General features: G+C 35.7%; 1 protein-coding gene across 1 annotated transcript in view; it reads right to left on the bottom strand.

Moving 5' to 3' along the window:
• Positions 1 to 20738, bottom strand: part of LOC108717438 (CUB and sushi domain-containing protein 1) — a 786063-nt gene that overhangs the window by 175228 nt on the left and 590097 nt on the right. The window contains exons 26-29 of the mRNA XM_041564732.1: positions 11649 to 11840; positions 11239 to 11377; positions 7539 to 7726; positions 2926 to 3120 (exon numbers count right to left, since the gene is read on the bottom strand). Coding sequence (XP_041420666.1) covers positions 2926 to 3120; positions 7539 to 7726; positions 11239 to 11377; positions 11649 to 11840 — 714 coding nt within the window. The remainder of the gene's footprint in view (positions 1 to 2925; positions 3121 to 7538; positions 7727 to 11238; positions 11378 to 11648; positions 11841 to 20738) is intronic.

Raw genomic sequence — 20738 nt, 5'->3', positions numbered from 1 at the left:
TTATTATCATTATTATCATATTATGAAAGCTATATCAGTCTAAACCTTTTATTAATAACAATACAAAAATACCAACCATTTAAAGTGTTAAGTCACTGCACAATGGAAGGCTAGTGAAAATTTACGGAAGCAAGGCAAAGAAAGATTGTTTCCTTATCTTTCTTGGGCTGAGAAGTAGCTAGATATAGAAGAACTATTATACAGTCTGACATAATAACTGAATCAAGAAAAGTGCTAGTAGATAAAAGGTCGAATATCATAAAATGGCCTTATCCCTTAGGATATCTAAACTCATATTATAAATCAGAAACAATGAGCAATGTGTATAAGATGGTGATGGTTTTAAATTGGCTTTCAGCTTTATCTGATTTTACGTTTAAGGTAATACCAACGTACTAAAAGAGGGAAGCCTTATTACTGCCATTTTCTTAAATGTCACTTGTTATTAATAGTGTTATACTCCAGCTCCCTTACAATGAACAGTTCATTATTATCAGCTGTTGAAAAAACAGAAAGCCTACAGTGTACTAAAAGCATGGTAAGAAGTATAGTAAAGAGAGCCAACCAAACTATTAATTTAGATGAACACTTTAATCAATGCACAAAAATAAATATTTTAAACATCCCAATCCTGGCAAAATTGTGGCATACACTCCTCACAATATTATGCTATGCACTTTGTTTCAACTATCTATTTTATATATACATATATATATATATATATATTTGTTTGACGAAACACCACCATGTGAATGGGCGTTTTTTCAAGTGACTATTTTTCAAACGTGCAAAATGTATTTAACTGTGTAACATTTTAAAAATTTTGGATTTTTAGCCTATCAACCCCTTTACCTAAAGAGGGTTAGTGATGGCTAATAACCAAAATGTATTGTTTTTATTGGAACACTTGTTAAAGAGAACTTACAGCAAACCACCATGTCTGTGTAATTTGCACCCTGTCCTACAGTAACCAGCCAAAGCTGCTTTGAAATGTGTAAATGTACACCCTGCTCTGATGCAAACCAGTGGCTGATGGTGAAGCCGCACTGCACCCACAGCAATGTATCCTGCATGCTGGATTCGGTATAAGTTTCTAGATTCAGCCAAATCCCATAAATAAGTGAGGCATGTAATGTCAATTAAATGTAATTTGCAACACAGGGGGGCTCATTTACAACATTAGGCACATTTACACCTGGGCAGAAACCCATAGCATATGTATAATTAACCACGGGAGAGCCTTTCCAATGAAAGTCAGTGATGATTTACTGAAGCATGTTTCAGACCACAAGGTCCTTCCTCGGGTGCAAGTAACTATGAATATGGCCCGAAACTTGCACCCGAGAAAGGACCTTTGTCGTCCGAAGCATATAGCGCTTTAATAAATCATCACTGACTTTCATTGGAAGGCTCTCACGTTTTTCTTACTGCATATGGTACAGATGCGGAGCCTAATAAAAACTCAAGACTAGTACAGGATAAGTTGGAAAGTTTTGCCCTAAAAAGTAACCCATAGCAACCACTCAATGATTATCTTTTTAATTCATCTGCAGGTAGAACAATAAAAACAACCCTCTGTTTGCCATGGGTTACTGCCCAGGTACAAATTTTCTCACTGTTTATAAACGAGCCCTAGTGTCTTTTTACTGGCATGAGTGTACTGGACTATTTTACAAGATAAAAATCACTGCTGCTTTACCATGACAACATTGAGTGTTTGTCAGGAGGAGTCAAAAGCAGATTGAAATTTTAAAGTAATACATCTTGTTAATAGATCCTGTTGTTCAAAGCTATCATGGTTAGTGTGAGTCATTGCATTGTAATTATGTTAATCCATACTTTTTTTTACATAAACACAAATATCCTGTGTTAAGATTCTTGACTTTATGCATCTTACTTTTTTCTGGGAAAATGCATTACAGTCCTTTGTCTATTTTATTAACTGTTTTATTGACTTTTTAGTAAATCAGCTAATATGTAAGTGTTATTGAACATTGTCTAGTGATTTACTGTATTCGATAGTGATGCTGCCTAGTTTCTTTCCAGCTAACAGTGATTTATTACTATAGATAGCGAACCAAATGCCTTTAATTTAAATAAAATATTTTATTCAGCATGTTTATTATGTTTGCAACAAAATTTGCATAAAGGAATGGTGTATAAATTGTGATGTCAGGAGCAGTATTTTGGCCTGTCTACCCGTGTAGACCACCACATGCTGAAAATGGGTGTGTTGCTAAAACCCAAACTGCTGCTATTTGTTTCACTAATGGACTGTCATGTGACACATAACAACAGACTAATATCTGTGCCCAGATCCTGCCATGTTTCTCAGAAGCACCAGTTAATTGAATTTATCTTGAATAAACAATGGTGAGACCAGAAGAAGCTAATCTAACTAATTATGCACTTTTCAGATATAAAAATAATAGTATTTGATATAACACAGCACCTTAGTTCTCAACTCAATGATTTCAATATTTCATGTCTACTAAATTATTATTTTATTCATATTATAAATTCATATTATTTTTTGCTTTATGCATTCTTTTAACATTTCCAAGTAACAGGGGATGCCATAGTAGCTTTGGTTAATAACAAGGGCCTTATGTTATATTTACCAAAAGGTACAGCAACATTTATAGCAAAAGTTATTTCCTTCAAAACAAAATTAAAGTAGCTTCAAAAATAGGAAACATCATGTAAATGTTCTGAATTATTAATAAGTATGCACTTTCTCATAATGGAGAACAACGGTCAGTGGCATGCTTTGATTTCTAGCCAATAGAGGGGAGCAGCACCATCTACAGGAATATTTAATTTAATTTCCTGTGAAATGTGAAGATAGAAATGAAAAAGGTACATACTTTTATTCCCTATAAAATTCATCACTGGTGATGAAAATATTACTAAGTTGAAACATACCGTTACAAGATGGCAAAATCCTATTCCATGCCGGCTTCCCATCTGCCCCAATGACACAGGTTATTGTAGAAGGATCAGTAATTCTGTAGCCTGAGTCACACTGATAAGTTACTGTGGAGCCAAGTTTAAAGTCTGTTCCAATGCGACTACCGTTCATAATATTACCAGGATCAAAGCAAGCTTCCCGTGGTTTTTCTGTGTTAATAAAGAGACACTTAATATAAAGGCACACATTTAGGATTTACTGTATCTATATAAACATTTTATACAGCTTTTTCTATACATTTGAAGAAACCATGGGTAATGATATTCAACCACAAAAAACTTCATATAAAGAGTGAGCAAATGGTATGGCCATATAATAAATGCAACTTTGAAACATGATTATGCTTTTTTTTTTTTTTTTTACAATTTTTAGCAGATGCAAGGTATGGGGATCCAAAATATGGAAATACCCTTTATCCAGAAAACCAAAGGTTCCAATCATTCTAGATAATTTATTGTATACCTACGTATATTGCCTAAATGCCATACCTGTTTAAATTGTACCCCAGAGCCTAGCAAGAGTATATTAATAGCTGCAACTCATTTCTACTTTTTTTTTTATACAACAACGGGAGCCCTGATATATTATATTCAGAAAGTGCTAACATACAATATTTCATAGTGACTCTTTAGAAAACATGGATTTCAGTGCAGAGTTCTACTGGAGCAGCACTATTTACTGATGTCAACAGATTCCCTTTATGGAATGGTGATCCATTATACAGAAAACCCCATGTCCCATCCCAAGCATGATATATGATAAGTTTATAGGCTTCCCTGAAACAGAAACATATGCTACACACAAAGTACTGGCCTCTAGATGACCAAAACTGTGGCTTTTTTTCTTTTAGTAATGATCCGAAATGGATCTATTGTATGATATGATTTTGATATGATATTCAGTCCTTTGGAGGGATCTCAGTTGCAGGTGGTCTATACATGTGGATGATTTCCAAACATCTCAAAAGGTCACCAATAGTTCAGAGCTAAACAATAAATAAATTGTCCATTTGAAGCCAACTATGGATAATATAAGTATATGGGCTCCAAGGTTGTTCCTTACTATATAGATAACAAATACTGTATTTCTTGGCACAAGCAGGATCTATGTAAATAATCTAATTTTAGGAATGCTTGGGATGGGACATGGAGTTTTCTGTATAATGGATCACCATTCCATAAAGGGAATCTGTTAACATTGGTTAATAGTGCTGCTCCAGTAGAACTCTGCACTGAAATCCATGTTTTCTAAAGAGTAACAGATATTTTTTATATTCCACTGTGAAATCTGACATGGAGCTAGGCATATTGTCAGTTTCCCAGGTGCCCTCAGGTCATGTAACTTGGATAAACTTCAGTCACTCTTTACTGATGTAGTGCAAGTTGGAGTGATATTACCCCTTCCCTCCCCCAGCAGCCTTATATAGAACAATGGGAAGGTAACCATTTAACAGCTCCCTGATAGATCTAAGAATAGCATTCAATAGAAAAAATCCATGACCCACTGCAACTCCTCCAGTTACACTGAGTAGGAGAAACAATAGCCTGCCTGAAAACAGTTTCATCATGAAATGCTGGCTCTTTCTTAAAACAAAGGATCAGGAAAAATGACTGCCTACACAACAATATTACAAGTAAAAAAATAATGTGGATATTAAGGCTAAGGATTTACTGAATGGCGTAGAAGCTGGTCACAGTAGCAGCACTATTGGACCCTATTCAGGAACACCTAAACATAGACACATCATTGTTTTTCCCCTTTCTTTGTCCTTTAATAGCAATCAGAAATTACTGTACAAATGTCAGATGTTTGGTATTATTTACTATACAGGCAGTCACTCAGAAGCAGACACAAGAACTTACTTTGGTCTAATTATATCCAGGAAAAAGACAGTGATTTAAAGGCCTACATTTTAAACTTGAATATAAAATGGACATCTAATGAAGGACCATTGTATACAGATATTAAATACATATTATATGTATACTGTAATTAAATACCACTTTTAATTTGCTTTTGTTATTTTTCCAAATTTTAAGGGGCCGATTCATGAAGCTCGAGTGAAGGATTCGAATTAAAAAAACTTAGAATTTCGGAAGTATTTTTTGGGTACTTCGACCATCGAATTGTTTAAATTCGATCGAATTCGATCGAATTCGAACGATTCGAACGATTCGAAGTAAAAATCGTTCAACTATTCGACCATTCGATAATCGAAGTACTGTCTCTTTAAAAAATACTTCGACCACCTACTTCGGTAGATAAAACCTACCAAAGTCAATGTTAGCCTATGGGGAAGGTCCCCATAGGCTTGCCTGTGATTTTTTGATCGAAGGGTTTTCCTTCGATCGTTGGATTAAAATCCTTCCAATCGTTCGATTCGAAGGATTTAATCGTTCTATCGAACGAAAAATCCTTCGATCGATCGATCGCAGGATTTGCGCAAAATCGTTCGACTTCGATATTCGAAGTCGAACGATTTTAGTTCCCAGTCGAATATCGAGGGTTAATTAACCCTCGATATTCGACTCTTGATGAATCGGCCCCTAAGTGTGTTATTTTTCGAAATTTTAAGTGAAACAGTTTTATTACTAATGGAGAGAGTAAGAAGAAAAAGTAAAAGAAAGTTTTTCCTTGGAAAATAGCACATTGTATCATTAAAAACAATACAAAAGAAAATTTTTTTATGATGTATAATATGAGAATACTCGTTGAATCCTTAAACCTTCCCAGTAGGCATGGGCTTTATGATACTATCTGAGATTATATCACTATGACATTTGAAAGCATTCTAGCTATTAAAACTCTCAAACACACAGGCCTGCTTTTAGTAATGGACATTTTTTTAACTACAGTCTCAGTTTAGGCTTTACATTTATACATTTATAAATGTTGTATATATATATTTAAGTAAAATATTGTAATTATACATTTCAATAATCTACTTTAATGTCATATGCTTCTAACATACTGCTACCCTCTTCTGATCCACAGATTTGTACAACAAAAAAGTTCTTTGTAGTTTATTGCTTGAAAATATATATAAACATCACCTAGGTATATTTATTCTCAGTTGATCTTAACTACTATTTTTGCAAACAAGGAGAAGACATTACGCTAATTGTATGATTCATCAAAGAATTACTGTGCATCAGAACTAATTTAGGTCTTCCCAAGCAAGGTAGTTATATAATCAAGCAATCAAGACATGAACATTTTTATGTTTACTTCATTATAGTCATATATAGATTTTTCAGTTTGAATGAGTGTAGCTGATTTTGTAGAGTGCTTAATTTGGACTTAATGTCTTAATCTTTTTACTCTGCTGATTTTAGCTATGTAATTCTGTCAGAATTGATAGCATGCATTTATGACAACAAAATAAATGATTAAATGAATGAATTAACATCATAGCTATTGCATACTGTAACTGTCATCTGATACAATAGAAACATGTTGTTATTACCTAGGGTATTGAATAAGTCATGTTAAACCACTTTTGTATTTCAGCTGGCCTCCAAATCTAACTGCCAAAAATGCTACTCTAAAAAGGCCTTTAATGGACTTGTTCTTAAAGAATAATGGGTTTCCACTCTGACAAAATCTGGCAAAATTGTACATTTACTGCCGTCTTGAACTGTACCATATTAATGGTCTAGATCAGTCTCTTCAATAACCTGCAGTCTAACGAATTTCTATGTGTCCTGGAGCTGGGGAGGTAAGTATTAGTTTATAACATCATAAAAATGCTGCACTGGCCCTCCTGGGGCCCAGTCGCCCTCCAGTTTATATACCCCACTCCCTCACGATGGGTGAGGAAATAGGTCTGGTGAGGAGGGCTTCCAAGACTATAGAGGAAACAGATCCCACCCAGGCCCCTCTCTGACCTCATGGCCTGCTTCCTCTATAGTAAAGCCACTGTCAGTCTAAATTAGTTTATTTTACCCTATGAATAATTAATTCAATGTGAACAAGTGCCCTACTAAGCTTATTAACTGCCATGCCCAAGCCTTAAGAAAAATACCCATCTTCAGGTAAAAAGTTCCATATGGAAGGGGGGTGTATCTATAATATTTATGTTGTCACAATATGATCATACTATATTTCATTTCATCTCTACCCAAATGGGATCCAGGGACTTTTGGAAGTCCTGTTAGTGATAGCATTACACTTGTCTGAATAGTTCCAATAATTCATTCATATCCATTGTTTTAAGTGTCTTATTTTAATAACTGATGAATTACCTCCACAACACTAAATGCGTTTTCTATCAGACTGCCTTGTTACTATAATATAAATTATATACATTATAATCTATCCAGAATACATTTTATCCATCCATTAATCAAAAATATAATCGGTCTCATTTATTCATTGGTGACAGTAAGTTATGTAAAGCTTTACATTAATTTATAATGAATAGGGGTCTAAGGTCTTACAAATTACAATTTTTCAGAGAAAAAATATGATCAGATGTCTGTACTTGCAACCCCTTAACTAGTTTCAAGAAATGTATAAAATGGGCAACTTAATGAAATCAGAATATCTTAATGAACTCTTAAATTACCTTTATATTCAATGGCAAAACCAGACATGCCAACAGATGCATCACTTCGAAATGCCAGAAATAGACTGTTAGCATTACTTTCTATTCTTTCTGGTGCATGGGATCCTTGATAACTTCCAATTAAAGGACTGTTGGAATCATCACCTTCATAAATATGTAGAAAGTCATAACTAGGCTCCATATTGAAGCTGAAATGCACACAGAATGAATGACAATTGTTGAATGAGTTAAATCCATGAGCTTAAAACAGTTTTTTTTTCTTTTAGAGTCAATAATATTAACAAAGATTGGGACTTCAGCAATGTGTCCAATATACAACCAACATTATAATAAATGAGATAGCAGATAAAGGTAGTTGGAGTTCATGAAAATCATGAATATATACAAGAAAATAAAGTAGTATATGTTAACAAATAAGAAATATAGTGAAATATAGTAGTTTTGCAACATTGAAATCTGCTATGTTTGTTTTATTTATTTATTTTTTTAACAATAAAAAAGTGTAATAGATATTAAACTAGACATTTGCAGGCTAAGTTATCAATGATCGAATTGGTAAATCAAGAAGGATTCCCAGCAGTTCCACCTATTCTTTGATTTTTCAAACTTTTCCAGATAAGTTCTAATGTATTAACATGTTTTTCTAAACTCAAAAAGCAGTAACACAAATGTATTTCCTATGGGTATTAGCATACAATGCAGCTCATTAGCATAATGGTTCTTATATTCCCATCTGAATTCCTCCCCAATGCTAAAGATGGGGATAAACATAGTGAACATTATTTTACACTATTTTCTGCACTGAAATGGATTTTTCTAGAGTGGAAAATACATAGTTGTATATATATCCCCTTGCAATGTTTAACCAAGCGGTAGCTATAACTGTCACTGCTGAGTAAAACGTACCATTGGGTGTCACATCAGCCCCTTAAATATAAATTTTATTTTTAGCAAGTTCTTTGAATTTTTCTTTTGTTTAATTTAAAACCTATACTCTTGGTACAGGTATGGGATATTTTATCCAGAATGGGGGTTTCTGGATAAGAGGGTCTTTCCATAATTTGGATGACCATACCTTAAGTCTGCTAAAAATCATTAGATAAGCTTATACAATTATTTTGCCACCAACAAGACTTAATTATATATTATTAGTTAGGATCAAGTACATGGCATTGTTCTATTTTGACAGAGAAAACTATTTGTAAAAAAAATAACTCTGTGCAGATGGGCCTAATTTAATTTGGAGCATTCTGGATAACGGGTTTACAACAATTTTTGCTTTTGTTTTTATTATGTCTTTTGCTTTCTTTTGGTTTTCCCTTTGTATCCTCTCTTGTTCTTTTTCTCTTTAAGTTTGACATTTAAACCAATAGCTATTTCTGGGGTCGGTATCCCAGTGCATTACCTGGTTTTATAGGTACTGTATGAAGAACATTTATAAAAACGTTGCACACTCATGATCTTCTTTAATATAATCAATCCTTTGCTTACTGACACACTATAGCATCCATAGGGATTATGTTTATAATAAAGCAAACTATTGCATGACTGAATTAACTGTTATACACTTTCGCCCTCCGTATGTGTAACAGTGTGCAAACCTAGGCAGTTTCATTTGTTTGTATGGAGTACCTCTGTACTAAAACACTCTAATGCAAAAAAATTGTAACTGACAGTAGAGACCCATGATCTGATTAAAAATAAAGTACCTGTAAAACAAGTAACTTCCTAATTCAAAATCAAATAACACGTTTAAGATTGTATTTATTTTGGGTACCTCAAAGAACAGGGTCATCTAAGTTCAAAAGATACAGTATTGCAATTGAAACAATATTCTGAATGCCATCTGGTTCCAAGTGAGCAAGTAAGCAAATGATATTGCTAGTGGGCAAGGTACAACATATTGAAATACTGAAATACTGGGGCAGATTTACTAAGGGTAAAAGTGAATTTGAGGGAATTTTCTAAGTAAAAAAATTTGAAATTCGAAGTAATTTTCTGGATACTTCGACCATGGAATAGGATACTAGGACTTAGAATTTACTTCGATTCAAAGTAAAAATCATTCGAATATTCAACCATTCGATAATCGAAGTACTGTCTCCTTAAAAAAACTTCAACTTCAATACTTCGCCAAATTAAAGCTGCCAAAGTGCTATGTTAGCCTATGGGGACCTTCTACAAAAAAAATTTCTACAACAAGTCTTTACACATCGAATAAAAATCACATTGCTGAAATCGGTCGAATCATTCGATTGAGCGATTTTTATTCAACCGCAGGATTGCCAAATTTGTTGAAAAAACGGTGAATTCGATATTCGAATTCAAAGTGTTTTAATTCGATGGTCGAATTTCGAAGTTTTTTATACTTCGAAATTCGACCCTTGATAAATCTGTATGTGATGTGATCACATGTGATCACAATGTGGAGTTAGCAGTTTTTGGTTGTGCAGCTAACACAAACATGAAAGAGTATCTGCACTCTCCTGTTAGGCCTCAAACGAATGTAAAGTTAAACTGAAGATCTGGTATATGAAAATCCCTATATATATTTAAGTAAATATTGCCCTTTTACATCTCTTGCCTTGATCCACCATTTCGTGATGGTCTGTGTGCTGCCTCAGAGATCACCTGACCAGAAATACTACAACTCTAACTGTAACAGGAAAAAGTGTAGAAGCAAAATTGTCTCATGTAACTTAACATGTATGGTTTGTTTGGTTTTCTTGTGTGCAACTTGAATCCTATGATCCCAGGGGTAGCCTCTATTTTTTAAAATGGCAATTTTCTATTTATGATTACTCAATGGCACAAACTACTAAAAAAAGTATATTATTATGAAAATGGTTTATTTACATGAAGCAGGGTTTTACATATGAGCTGTTTTATGCAATATTTTTTTTATAGAGACCTACAGTGCATTATTCAGGGGAGATAGTTCCTTTTAATACATTTTAAAATGTATTGGAATATTTTGAAAAGCCATACTTCCTGGCTTCCTAAACATGTTGCCATCTTGGCAAAAAGAGGGGGCCGTTTCATAGACTATAATTCATCAAAATATTTGCGAAATCTTTGTGGACTACTATCAGAAACAAATTACTGGTCTCCAAACATCAGAGGAGGGACATTTGGAAACGGAGTTGAGAATTTCTTTCTGCTTTTTCATTCTATACTATATGTATTTTTTTTAAAAAAAAGTGATGTTACTGGTCCATTAAGTTAGCTAAAACTCATTGAAACAGGTACTGTTTTATTATTACAAAGAAAAGGAATTTTTTTTTAAAAGGTGGAATTATTTGCTTAAAATTGACTCTATCAGAGATACCAGCCCCCACACACACATAATTCAGATCATTCTGGGTAATGGGATTCTCTAGAAGTGATCCCATACTGGGATGTATATATACTAGTTTGATTTTATAAAAAAATGTAAACTGTTTTTTCAAGATACATCTGGCCTGTTCTGCATTTTCCACTCACAATACGTATTTGGCACCAAATAGTACTGGAAAGCTAAATAATGTGTTTGTTATTCTGCAATGCATCTATACTGATACAGAAGATACTAGACATGCTCTAGGGCTTAGAAACAAAATGTAATTAGAAGCCCAATGAAGTGATAAATGATGTAATTTTTCGATTTGACATTTAAAAAAACATCCTGTTATACTTTTTTTTTTTACTCTCTGACTGGTACCTTTTGAATATCAAGGCAATGACAAAGTCTGAATTTACTTTTATTCTCCAGTCACATTCTTTCCCAGAAGGATACGGTTGAGGGTAGTTAGGTGATAAAATAACACCCGCAGGGCCTGTCAGATTTCCACCACATGCCGCTGTCACAACAAGAAGAAACAGAATCAGATGTTAAACTTTGCATGAATGAAATTCCATAACAATAACTTATAAACTATGCACAGGAAACAGAAATATGCGCTTAAATTAATTGCACTTATAATGTGATGGCGGTTGCTCAACAATTTTAAAAATCAGCTTATTTAGCTAATATTGGTGGATAAAGTAACGAAAACATTAACATGTTCAAAAATTATGAATTTATAAATATGTTTTCAGTATGCACATTAAAACATGATATTCATATATTACCTATGCATGTTGGAGGATCCGGCTGCCAGAAAAATCTGTTATTTAGCAGCACACATGTAATTTTAGTATGGCCTTGTAGTTGATACCCAGGATCACACTGAAAAGTGATTGTATCTCCAGGTTCCCTGGTGTCTCCATATCTGGTACCATTTTGAGGTGTTCCAGGATCATTACACGTTGATGCAACTGAAGCTGAAAAAATGCACACCATCTAATTAGTAGTTTGCATGTTGCAAGGGGAATTTTTATGGTAGGGTGGAATTTTTGGAATTCAATAGACTAGCTTATTTACAAATTTATGTCGTTATCATATTCTACATGACTAAGGAATATGAAAACTGTCATGTGCCACTATTTTGCTACACAAATGTCTGTTGAAGTGCTAGCCTAAATTGGGCTATCAAGGATGTGACAAATGGCTACAAGTGATAACTGGTATGACGCTAAATATTTGATCAAAGCTTAATGATTATTTTCTTCAGTTCTCAGTGGTGAAACATTTTCAACAAGTTTTACTCAGCAAGTTATGACCTGGATAAACAAAGATTTTCATAGACATACTGTAGACTATGTCACTCTTTTATATGAGAAGTATACCATGTTCGTTTTCTTATTTTCGACTCAATCTTTCATGACAATCAAATAGATTGTATATTACTGTGGAACAATGTTGGCAATTTACAAATATTAAGAAAGTCTAAATTGTTGTGCATAATTTGCATACACTGGAAAAATCATGGGAAGTTTGGGGAGGGCACAAAAAACAGGCAATTGCATTGGCCTTAAAGGGGACCTGTCGCCCAAAAAAATAATTCCAAATCCTATTTTATGATGTTAGGCAAGCAAAATAAATACACTATATAAACTTTAAGTCTTGAAATTCATAATCACATCAAATAGGCAGAAGTCATTTTGTCACTGTCGTTGAGCCAAGCTTTTGATCAACCTAAAATATTATTTATGCATCCTAATGCCCATAGTCATGCATTTGATACAAAATTAGATGTTAAGGACAGAGGGGGACAGAGAAGTGCAGTGACTTCTAGGAAGTGCATAATGGAAAGTAAAAGTAATTGCCTGTCCCACCTCAATTCCTAAGGCATAGAGGAGGGGCAAGCAATATATAATTGACAGCTGAGAGTTTTGAACTAGTTTATAACAGGCACGAATGGTTTAATTTAAAGAAAGATGAACCACATTAACTATAGCTCTCAAAATCAGAAAATATAAAATACAGTAATTGACCTTTTATTGGTTGAATTTGAAAATTAAAGCTTTTTGGTCAACTGGGTTCCATTTGTTATTTTAAATTTTCTAATCTTCTAAAGACGTTTAATTTAAGATTAACTCACATATTATGTAGAGAGGGATGGACAAAGGCTTTACATTCAGAGATCCTAAAGAGTTGTGCTTAGCACATTGCACTTACAATCTCATCTGCTCTGTCAATGGGGTGCACTTTGGGATTGGTAGATTAACCACTTTGCATTTAACCAGAAAACCCATTATGAGATATTTATATTATTTGCAACACCTATTCAGCTTTGTCTGCACTTCAGTATATTTTTCGTTGCTAGGGCTGATGGTGGGTTTCCAATTACAGTTCCTTGTTGGGTGTGCCTAGGTGTGGGCAGGCTACCTACTGGTGCAAACACCTGACTGATACTGACTCTTATAATAGCCTAATGAGCAGCCCAAAACAAGTGGACTGACTTACTGACTACAGCCTGTTTTTTAAGTTTTCAGCTAGGCTGTTATAAATTAACTGAGCTTCAGGACTCTTGCTCTGTAGCATTATCAGATGTAATCTTAATTTATTGCAAAATTTACATACATTTGTACAATCCCTAAACCCAGAGTATGTGCAGTATCTCTGACACTCAATATATGATCTAATTAGGTCCAAGTTAGGGAGCTGATATGAATATCTTTGAAGGCCTGGAATATTACTGTTGGAGCTGCCAGTCCTCTTATCTGGGATAGTAAGATATACAGTATAAATATATAAGAGCAAGCCCAGCCATATTCACTTTTAGGTTCTACTTCTCATAATTATATCAATCAATCCAATTCAAAATCATGTATACAACTTTCAAGAATGATCTATGCAAGCTGTCATTAAAGCAGTATGGATAAAGTTGTGAACTTGTTTTGCATTCATTTCTCATAGTCAAGAGATTAAAAAAAGCTCTCTGGATTCAATTACATCCAGACATTAATCATATGCCAAGAATAGATTGACCCAAATACAAAATGGTTAAATAATAAATCATTTAGGAACTTTAAAAGACTAGGCAAATATGTAATAGTAAAAGTTTTTCAGATTATCACACAAACCAGACAAGAACGGCATAGCAATAGGTAAGATGGGGGGGGGGAGGGTTACAATTGCACATCTAGTATCCAGTGTGCAAACATAATTGTATTTACTTATATTGTGTTTGGTCATTTTTTGCATGGCCCCAATATTCAGTTTAATTTGAACGTTGTATTTTTAGATGAACAACAGTTTATCGTAATCTTGCTAATTATAATGTTTTGTAAATCATGGATTTTTTGTATTTTTGGAAAAATGTAATGAGGTTGTGCCTGTCATTTTCAATCATGAGACACTGAAAAGAACAAAAATATAAGGTGTCTTATTCTTTTATTTATACTGTCATAAACTTAACTACTTTACAAATATTAAGAACTACCAAACCTCAACCATAAACTTAACACCTGCCTTGAGAAGGTGTTACTTTTCATGGTTTCACAATAATATATTATTTTCATACATGCAACTGGTTTGTGCCTATTGAATAATATCCTAACACTGTTATTGACACTGACCATATTGGTGCAATTTGCTAATGGAGAGGCTAAATTTGTGCCTGCATTGCTAAACTGTGCACAAGTTGTGGCTCCTGCTATTACAGTCAAATTTTGGGTAAAGAAAAGGGCAATTTGAGCAGATACAATCTGAAACTGTCCTACATATGTACAAACACATTTCTTTTACAAGAAGATTCAATGCAAGTATGCATACTGTATTTAAGTAGATTCAATTAGCGGAGCACCAAGGAAGCCAGTTTAAAATGGTAAAAAAAATGCTTAACGCGTTTTGTGGCCCCCAGCCACTTGAGCAGAAGCTGTCGGCAACATACATCCACCTCCCTTAAATGAGCACAACCCCCACACACCATGCTCACTATTAACCCCATAAGATAAGAACCCTCTTACACTGAACAAAGACTATAGTACCCAGATTGATATATATATATATATATAGATATATAGGAAGTAAATAGTGTTACCATTGCCCATATATTTCAGCTACTCAAGTGACATACTATACTAATTACATTGTTCCCATAACTCTACTGTACTTAAAACTAGCAACACTGTCTTTGTATCTCAAGTGTAGTTAAAACTCACAATATTGTCCCCATATCACATCCCACCACTGCTAAAATGTAACATTGATACTCATAAAGCATAGTGATGGTATAAAGAATACAACAGGGAAAAAAGGAAGGGGAATATAATCACCCCCAACAGAACCACAATAATACAAAAAGCCCTTTCAGTAAAAACATGATATCTCCCATTCTCGGTTCATACCCCCATGTACTTCTATAGTTTTCAACTGATGAATCCAATACGCTTCTCTGAGCATCAGTCTCCTATTGAAATCTCCTCTTCTTACATCCCATTTTGGCTCATCTATAATCTGGAATTGTATGTTAATTACTCCTTCATGTTTTTCCTGAATATGCCTAGCCATTGCAGATTTAAAATCTTTACTTCCTAAAGCTGAGATGTGTTCCAAAATACGTATCCCCACTCTCCTCATGGTCTTTCCAACATATAGGGAACCACATGCACATGTCACAAAGTAGACCACCCTCCTTGATGTGAAATTGAAATATCTATTGATGGATTGAGGGGTTATCAGTACTGGTGGCTCTAAATTCTTTAGATACCTTCAAAAATTGGCATGATTTGCACCTCGATCTACCACACTTGTATTTGCCTTTGTATCTTAACCAACACTTGACCACTCCTAAGTCCCTGGATGTGTACTGACTCCTAGATACCCATGATGCCAGGCATCTGTTTTTCTTAAACACAAAATATGGTCGCGTTTCAAGGACCTTGGCTAACACGGGGTCCTGGAGTAGCACACCCCAGTATCTCCTAACACTGCTTTGGATAGACTACACCTCTTTACCATACATTGTACAAAACCGTACAGGGGAGTTTTGTGTCCCTCTGCCTTAGCTACTTCCTTCTATTCACTTTTCTTCTTAGTGGACAATAGATTCATGGCTACTGCTTTCTCATAAGCTGATCTTATAACACTCACATCATAGCCCCTCTCAATGAACCGGTCCCATAACTGCATAGCTTGGGAATGAAAATCATCCCAGGAAGAACAGGTCCTCCTTAACCATATGAACTGTCCCACTGGGACCCCACTCAGGCAGCTAGATGGATTAGCACTCGTGGAATGCAATAAAGTGTTCAGAGTGATAGGTTTCCTATAGAGGTCTGTACAGATCTTCCCATCCCTGATCATAAACATGACATCTAGAAATGGAATTTGTGTGTCATGTGTCTCCATTGTAAACGCTAATCCACTTACTGTGTCATTGCAATACTGAACAAACTCCTCCAAGGAGAGTTCGTCTCCATCCCACACACCTATACAGTCATCAATGAAACGGAAGAACCGAATTATCCTACCTCTACGTGGATTAGCCACATCAAAAATATGTAGCAGCTCGAAATGTCCCATGTATAAATTTGCATATATGGGGGCAAATTAGGCCCCCATTGCGGCCCCACATTTTTTTTAGATAGTGGCCATCAAACAAAAAGTAGTTAGATTTAAGTAAAAACTCAATAGACAGCAGCAGAAACATAGATTGTGTCTCAGAAAACAAATTTTCCATAACCAACCAAAACTGAACTGCTTCAATACCATTATTATGATCAATAGATGAATACAAAGCCACCACATCCATTGTAAACCATCTATAAGTAGATCTCCACTCCAAATCCTATATCTTGTTAATACACATAGTGGTATCTCTTAAGTACGTTGGGAGTTGTTCAACCAGTGGTTTCAGTAACCTATCAATGTAGCATGACAATCCTTCCCCCAAGGGCCCTATGCCAGCTACAATGGGGCGACCCTTGACATCAGTGAGTGACTTGTGCACTTCGGGTAGCACATGGAATATTGGAAATACTGGGGATTCACATTTTAAGCCTTCCCATTCCTTCAAAGACAATATCCCCTTGTCATATCCCTCCCACAGCAATACTTCCAACTCCCTTGTAAACCTCGCCGTAGGGTCATTATCTAGAGTAGCATAGGTAGCCATATCTTTTAATTGGCGCATTATCTCAGCCTCATACATTACTGCATCCATCACTACCACTGAACCCCCTTATCTGCTAACTTGATGACCACTCTTATCTCGACTCAAATTCACTAGGGCCCTGTATTGGCTCCATGTCAAATTACCACATTTATATTTACTAGTTGTGTCACCCAGCTTCTCAATATCTGCTTGTACTAGTTTTTGGAACATATTTATCTGGGGGCTTTTGGAACTAATGGGGTAGAAATCTGATTTCTTTTCATATCTGAATGTATTATATTAGAGATTGGTTCTCCTAAACTTTCCTTCTGTAAATCCTGTAAATCAGTCAATAGGCACAAATCTCTAAAATCATATAACTGATTTTCTTGTATTCAATACATATCTTCAATAAATGACATATCCCCCATATCCAAATCATTGTCAATGTTCGCAAAGTGGCGTTTCAAAGTCAGAGAAAGTCAGGGAAAAGGCGTCCCAGCTCCTCTCTGGTATAAAATTGAATCCCCTTGATAGTACCAATAATTCATCTGTAGTTAATTTCTTAAGATGACAAGTTAACAACAATAACATTCCCAGTATTTGGCAGGACAACCACTGAGGGTACAGAATTACTTGTATTCACTGGCTCCACGTCCATTGGAACCCGTCCATTTCCCCGGATATGGTCTGATCTTACCAGCGCAGAGCTCTCTTGCCCCTGCCTCCACGCCACGGTGGATGTCCCGGGTTTGAATACTGTATTTAAGACCTTAACAATACATTATATGAGGTGTTTGTACAAACACCTCATATAGATGTATTGTACAAAAGTACTTACTTCTAAAAGTACCTAAAAGTACTTACTTCTAAAGTGCAGGAGATTTCCTCACACAGTGGGAGAATGCACAATGCAATCACGGCATTCACAGCTCCCATTTGACATACCAGGGCAGAGCCTTTATAAATGCAACTCTTTTATATGGATGTAAAATATCACCAAAATAAAACTTTTTTAAAAAATTTGTATCATATGGATGATGTGTGTAGTTCTGCCACTGTGTATGTGATATGAATTGAGGAAGAAAAACAACTGCTAATATTATTTTCACTTCCATAGCATCCAGCCATTGATAGAAATGTTGTAGGCCATAGTAACATTAACAGAGGGTAAACTTAATTTGGAATGACACAACCCTGCAAATATATCATTTATGCTATCCACACCTAGCAAGCTATAGTCTGTATATAATTCATAATGTCATGTTCACTAGACTGCTACCTTGTAATTAATTTAATAACTGTTGACATTTTTCACATCTGAGAGATGATGGCACTTCCAGCTGTCTATAGTAATGCTTAGGGAATCAAGTAGCACACCGAGAATTCTTTCCTACTATTGCCAAGAGTGACAGTTGTGGGGACTTCTTCAGTGCATAGGATCATGCATATATTTTACTATGAGCTAAATTCAATGAATTTCAGTTATATAATGGGCATATTTATTATGCTGTGTTAAAAACAGCAGGTTATAAACCACAAATCGCCAGACTTTGACATAAAAAGAATGAAGTACATTTTTTATGCATTTTTTCTTAGAGTTACATCCGTCGGAAGCAAAGTAAAATAACGGCGTCAAATGTCCTTAGCATGATGTAAAATTACACACATCTTGATGAACTCGCCATTACACAGCTTTTACACTATTCTTTTGATGAATTTCATTTTACTCAGCATAATACAGTAAGTATGCCCATAAGTGTACACTGGTCTGTGCCACATTAAAATTGCTTTTCATTTAATTCAAGGTTTACATGGATTAATCTTATTTGTCAATTAATTCCTGACAAATGACATAATCCTGATACACAAATTAGTCTACATCAGTGCTGTCCAACTTCTATGGTACCGTGGGCCAGAATTTTTCCAATCTACATTGTGGAGGGCCAATAACGGAAGCCAGTGTTAGCCACTCCCTGTTTTTAGACCACACCCACTTTAAACCACACCCATGTTACCGCAAGACAATGTCCACATTAATAGCACACCAAAAAACCAAATGGTTGGAGCTCACTGCAGGGATCAGGGCCAGAACTAGGGGTAGGCAGAGTAGGCTGCTGTCTAGGACGCCATCATTGAGGGGTGCACTTTTTTCAAGCGTTTATTTAATAATTTGTTTCCGTAATCATGTTCACCCAGTTGGGTGGAATCCATCTCCTTCCCATTCTCCCTCTTGCCGGCAAGTAATAGCTCCTTCTGTGCAGTGCACCACGACATGCGTACATGCGTCAATGACGTCACTGATGTGTTTAATGCCGGAGAGAGGTAGAGAGCTGGCGGCCTGCTTGGTGTGGCTCTCGCTGCTCTCAGCCTTGCACACTTGCACTGAACTGAAGACATTCTTTCTATTACTGTAAAGTATGAAGCTTCCTGCTGGCACAGCCAGGTACAGATTTGGGGCCAATATGTTTGCTGTTGCTGCTGGGCGCTGGCACAGTGACATAAATATTTGGGGGCAATATGATGTGATCAGATTTATTTTTGGCTGCTGCTGACACAGGTAAAGATTGGGGGCAATATGATAGCTGCAGGAGGGCTGTATGATGGATGGCTGCTGAGCTTGCTTGCACAGGTACAGGGGGCAGTAATATACAGTAAATGAAAAAGTGTTGTACATTTTCTTGCTTTCTTTATTTAAAAACCATCATGGTAAGGAGGGAAATGGTAATGCAGGACAGGGGGGCACTGATTGAAGCTGTTGCCTAGGGTGCCGAACTACCTTGTGCCTGCCCTGGCAAGGATGCCACTCATATGGTAAAAAAGCTAAGTCATATAAGACATACCCATACATCCATATGCCTCCTCCTCCCCTGCCCTACCCCAGCATATAAGTAAACACTTTAGGGGGCACTAACAATAATTTTCAAATGCTAACAAACCCCCAGAACAAATACTAAAGTATGACACACACAGGGAGCATATAGAAGGCAGAACAGAGCAGGAGACAGGAATCAGGGCCACTCTAAAATGTACTACATACAGTGACACGGTGCTGGTGCCCCATTAGCATTTTGAATAAAGTGTGAACAGTTGAACAATGTGGGCAGTTTCAGTCTGGGTCTCAGGTGTGAACAGTACAGGTCTTTAGGGGAGTGAACAATAGAGGTGTCACAAGTGTGAACAATACAGGGGGATCACAGGTGTGAACAATGCAGGGGATTAGTCTGAATTTGAGGTTTAAACAATGCAGGGGCCAGTTAATCTCTGTAGTGATACCTTTTAAAGTTTATATATGGTAAACAAACACAGCAGGCAGACTTTGATGTGGAGGGCCACGTGAGGGGGGGTCGCGGGACGCATGCGGCCAGTTGGACAGCCCTGGTCTACACTATAGACCAGTATTTTATTGTAATGGATTTTTTATATTTATTCCTATATATCATCAATAAAACTGGGCAGTATGTGTTGGATCTGGCTAAGAATAAAACAGATTAATACTTTTCTTTCTGTTATGCTTGATTATAATTTTTGTTATGTTTATACTAATGAATATTGATCTATGTGGCACTGACTAAAACTAATGCTTTTGGCGATCCAAATCTTAGCAACATCAGACCCCTGCCTTGGTGTCAATTCTTCTGACAATTGGGAGTCCAATGCATTTGTCACTAAATGTTACATAGTGGTAATGATAGATACTGCCTGTAAAATACTGACAATTTAGGATTTGTCAATTTAT

The sequence above is a fragment of the Xenopus laevis genome, chromosome 5S, assembly GCF_017654675.1.
Source record: "Xenopus laevis strain J_2021 chromosome 5S, Xenopus_laevis_v10.1, whole genome shotgun sequence".
Classification (NCBI taxonomy): domain Eukaryota; kingdom Metazoa; phylum Chordata; class Amphibia; order Anura; family Pipidae; genus Xenopus; species Xenopus laevis.
Note: the sequence above shows the minus strand (reverse complement) of the source record. Positions and strands in the feature narration are given on the sequence as shown.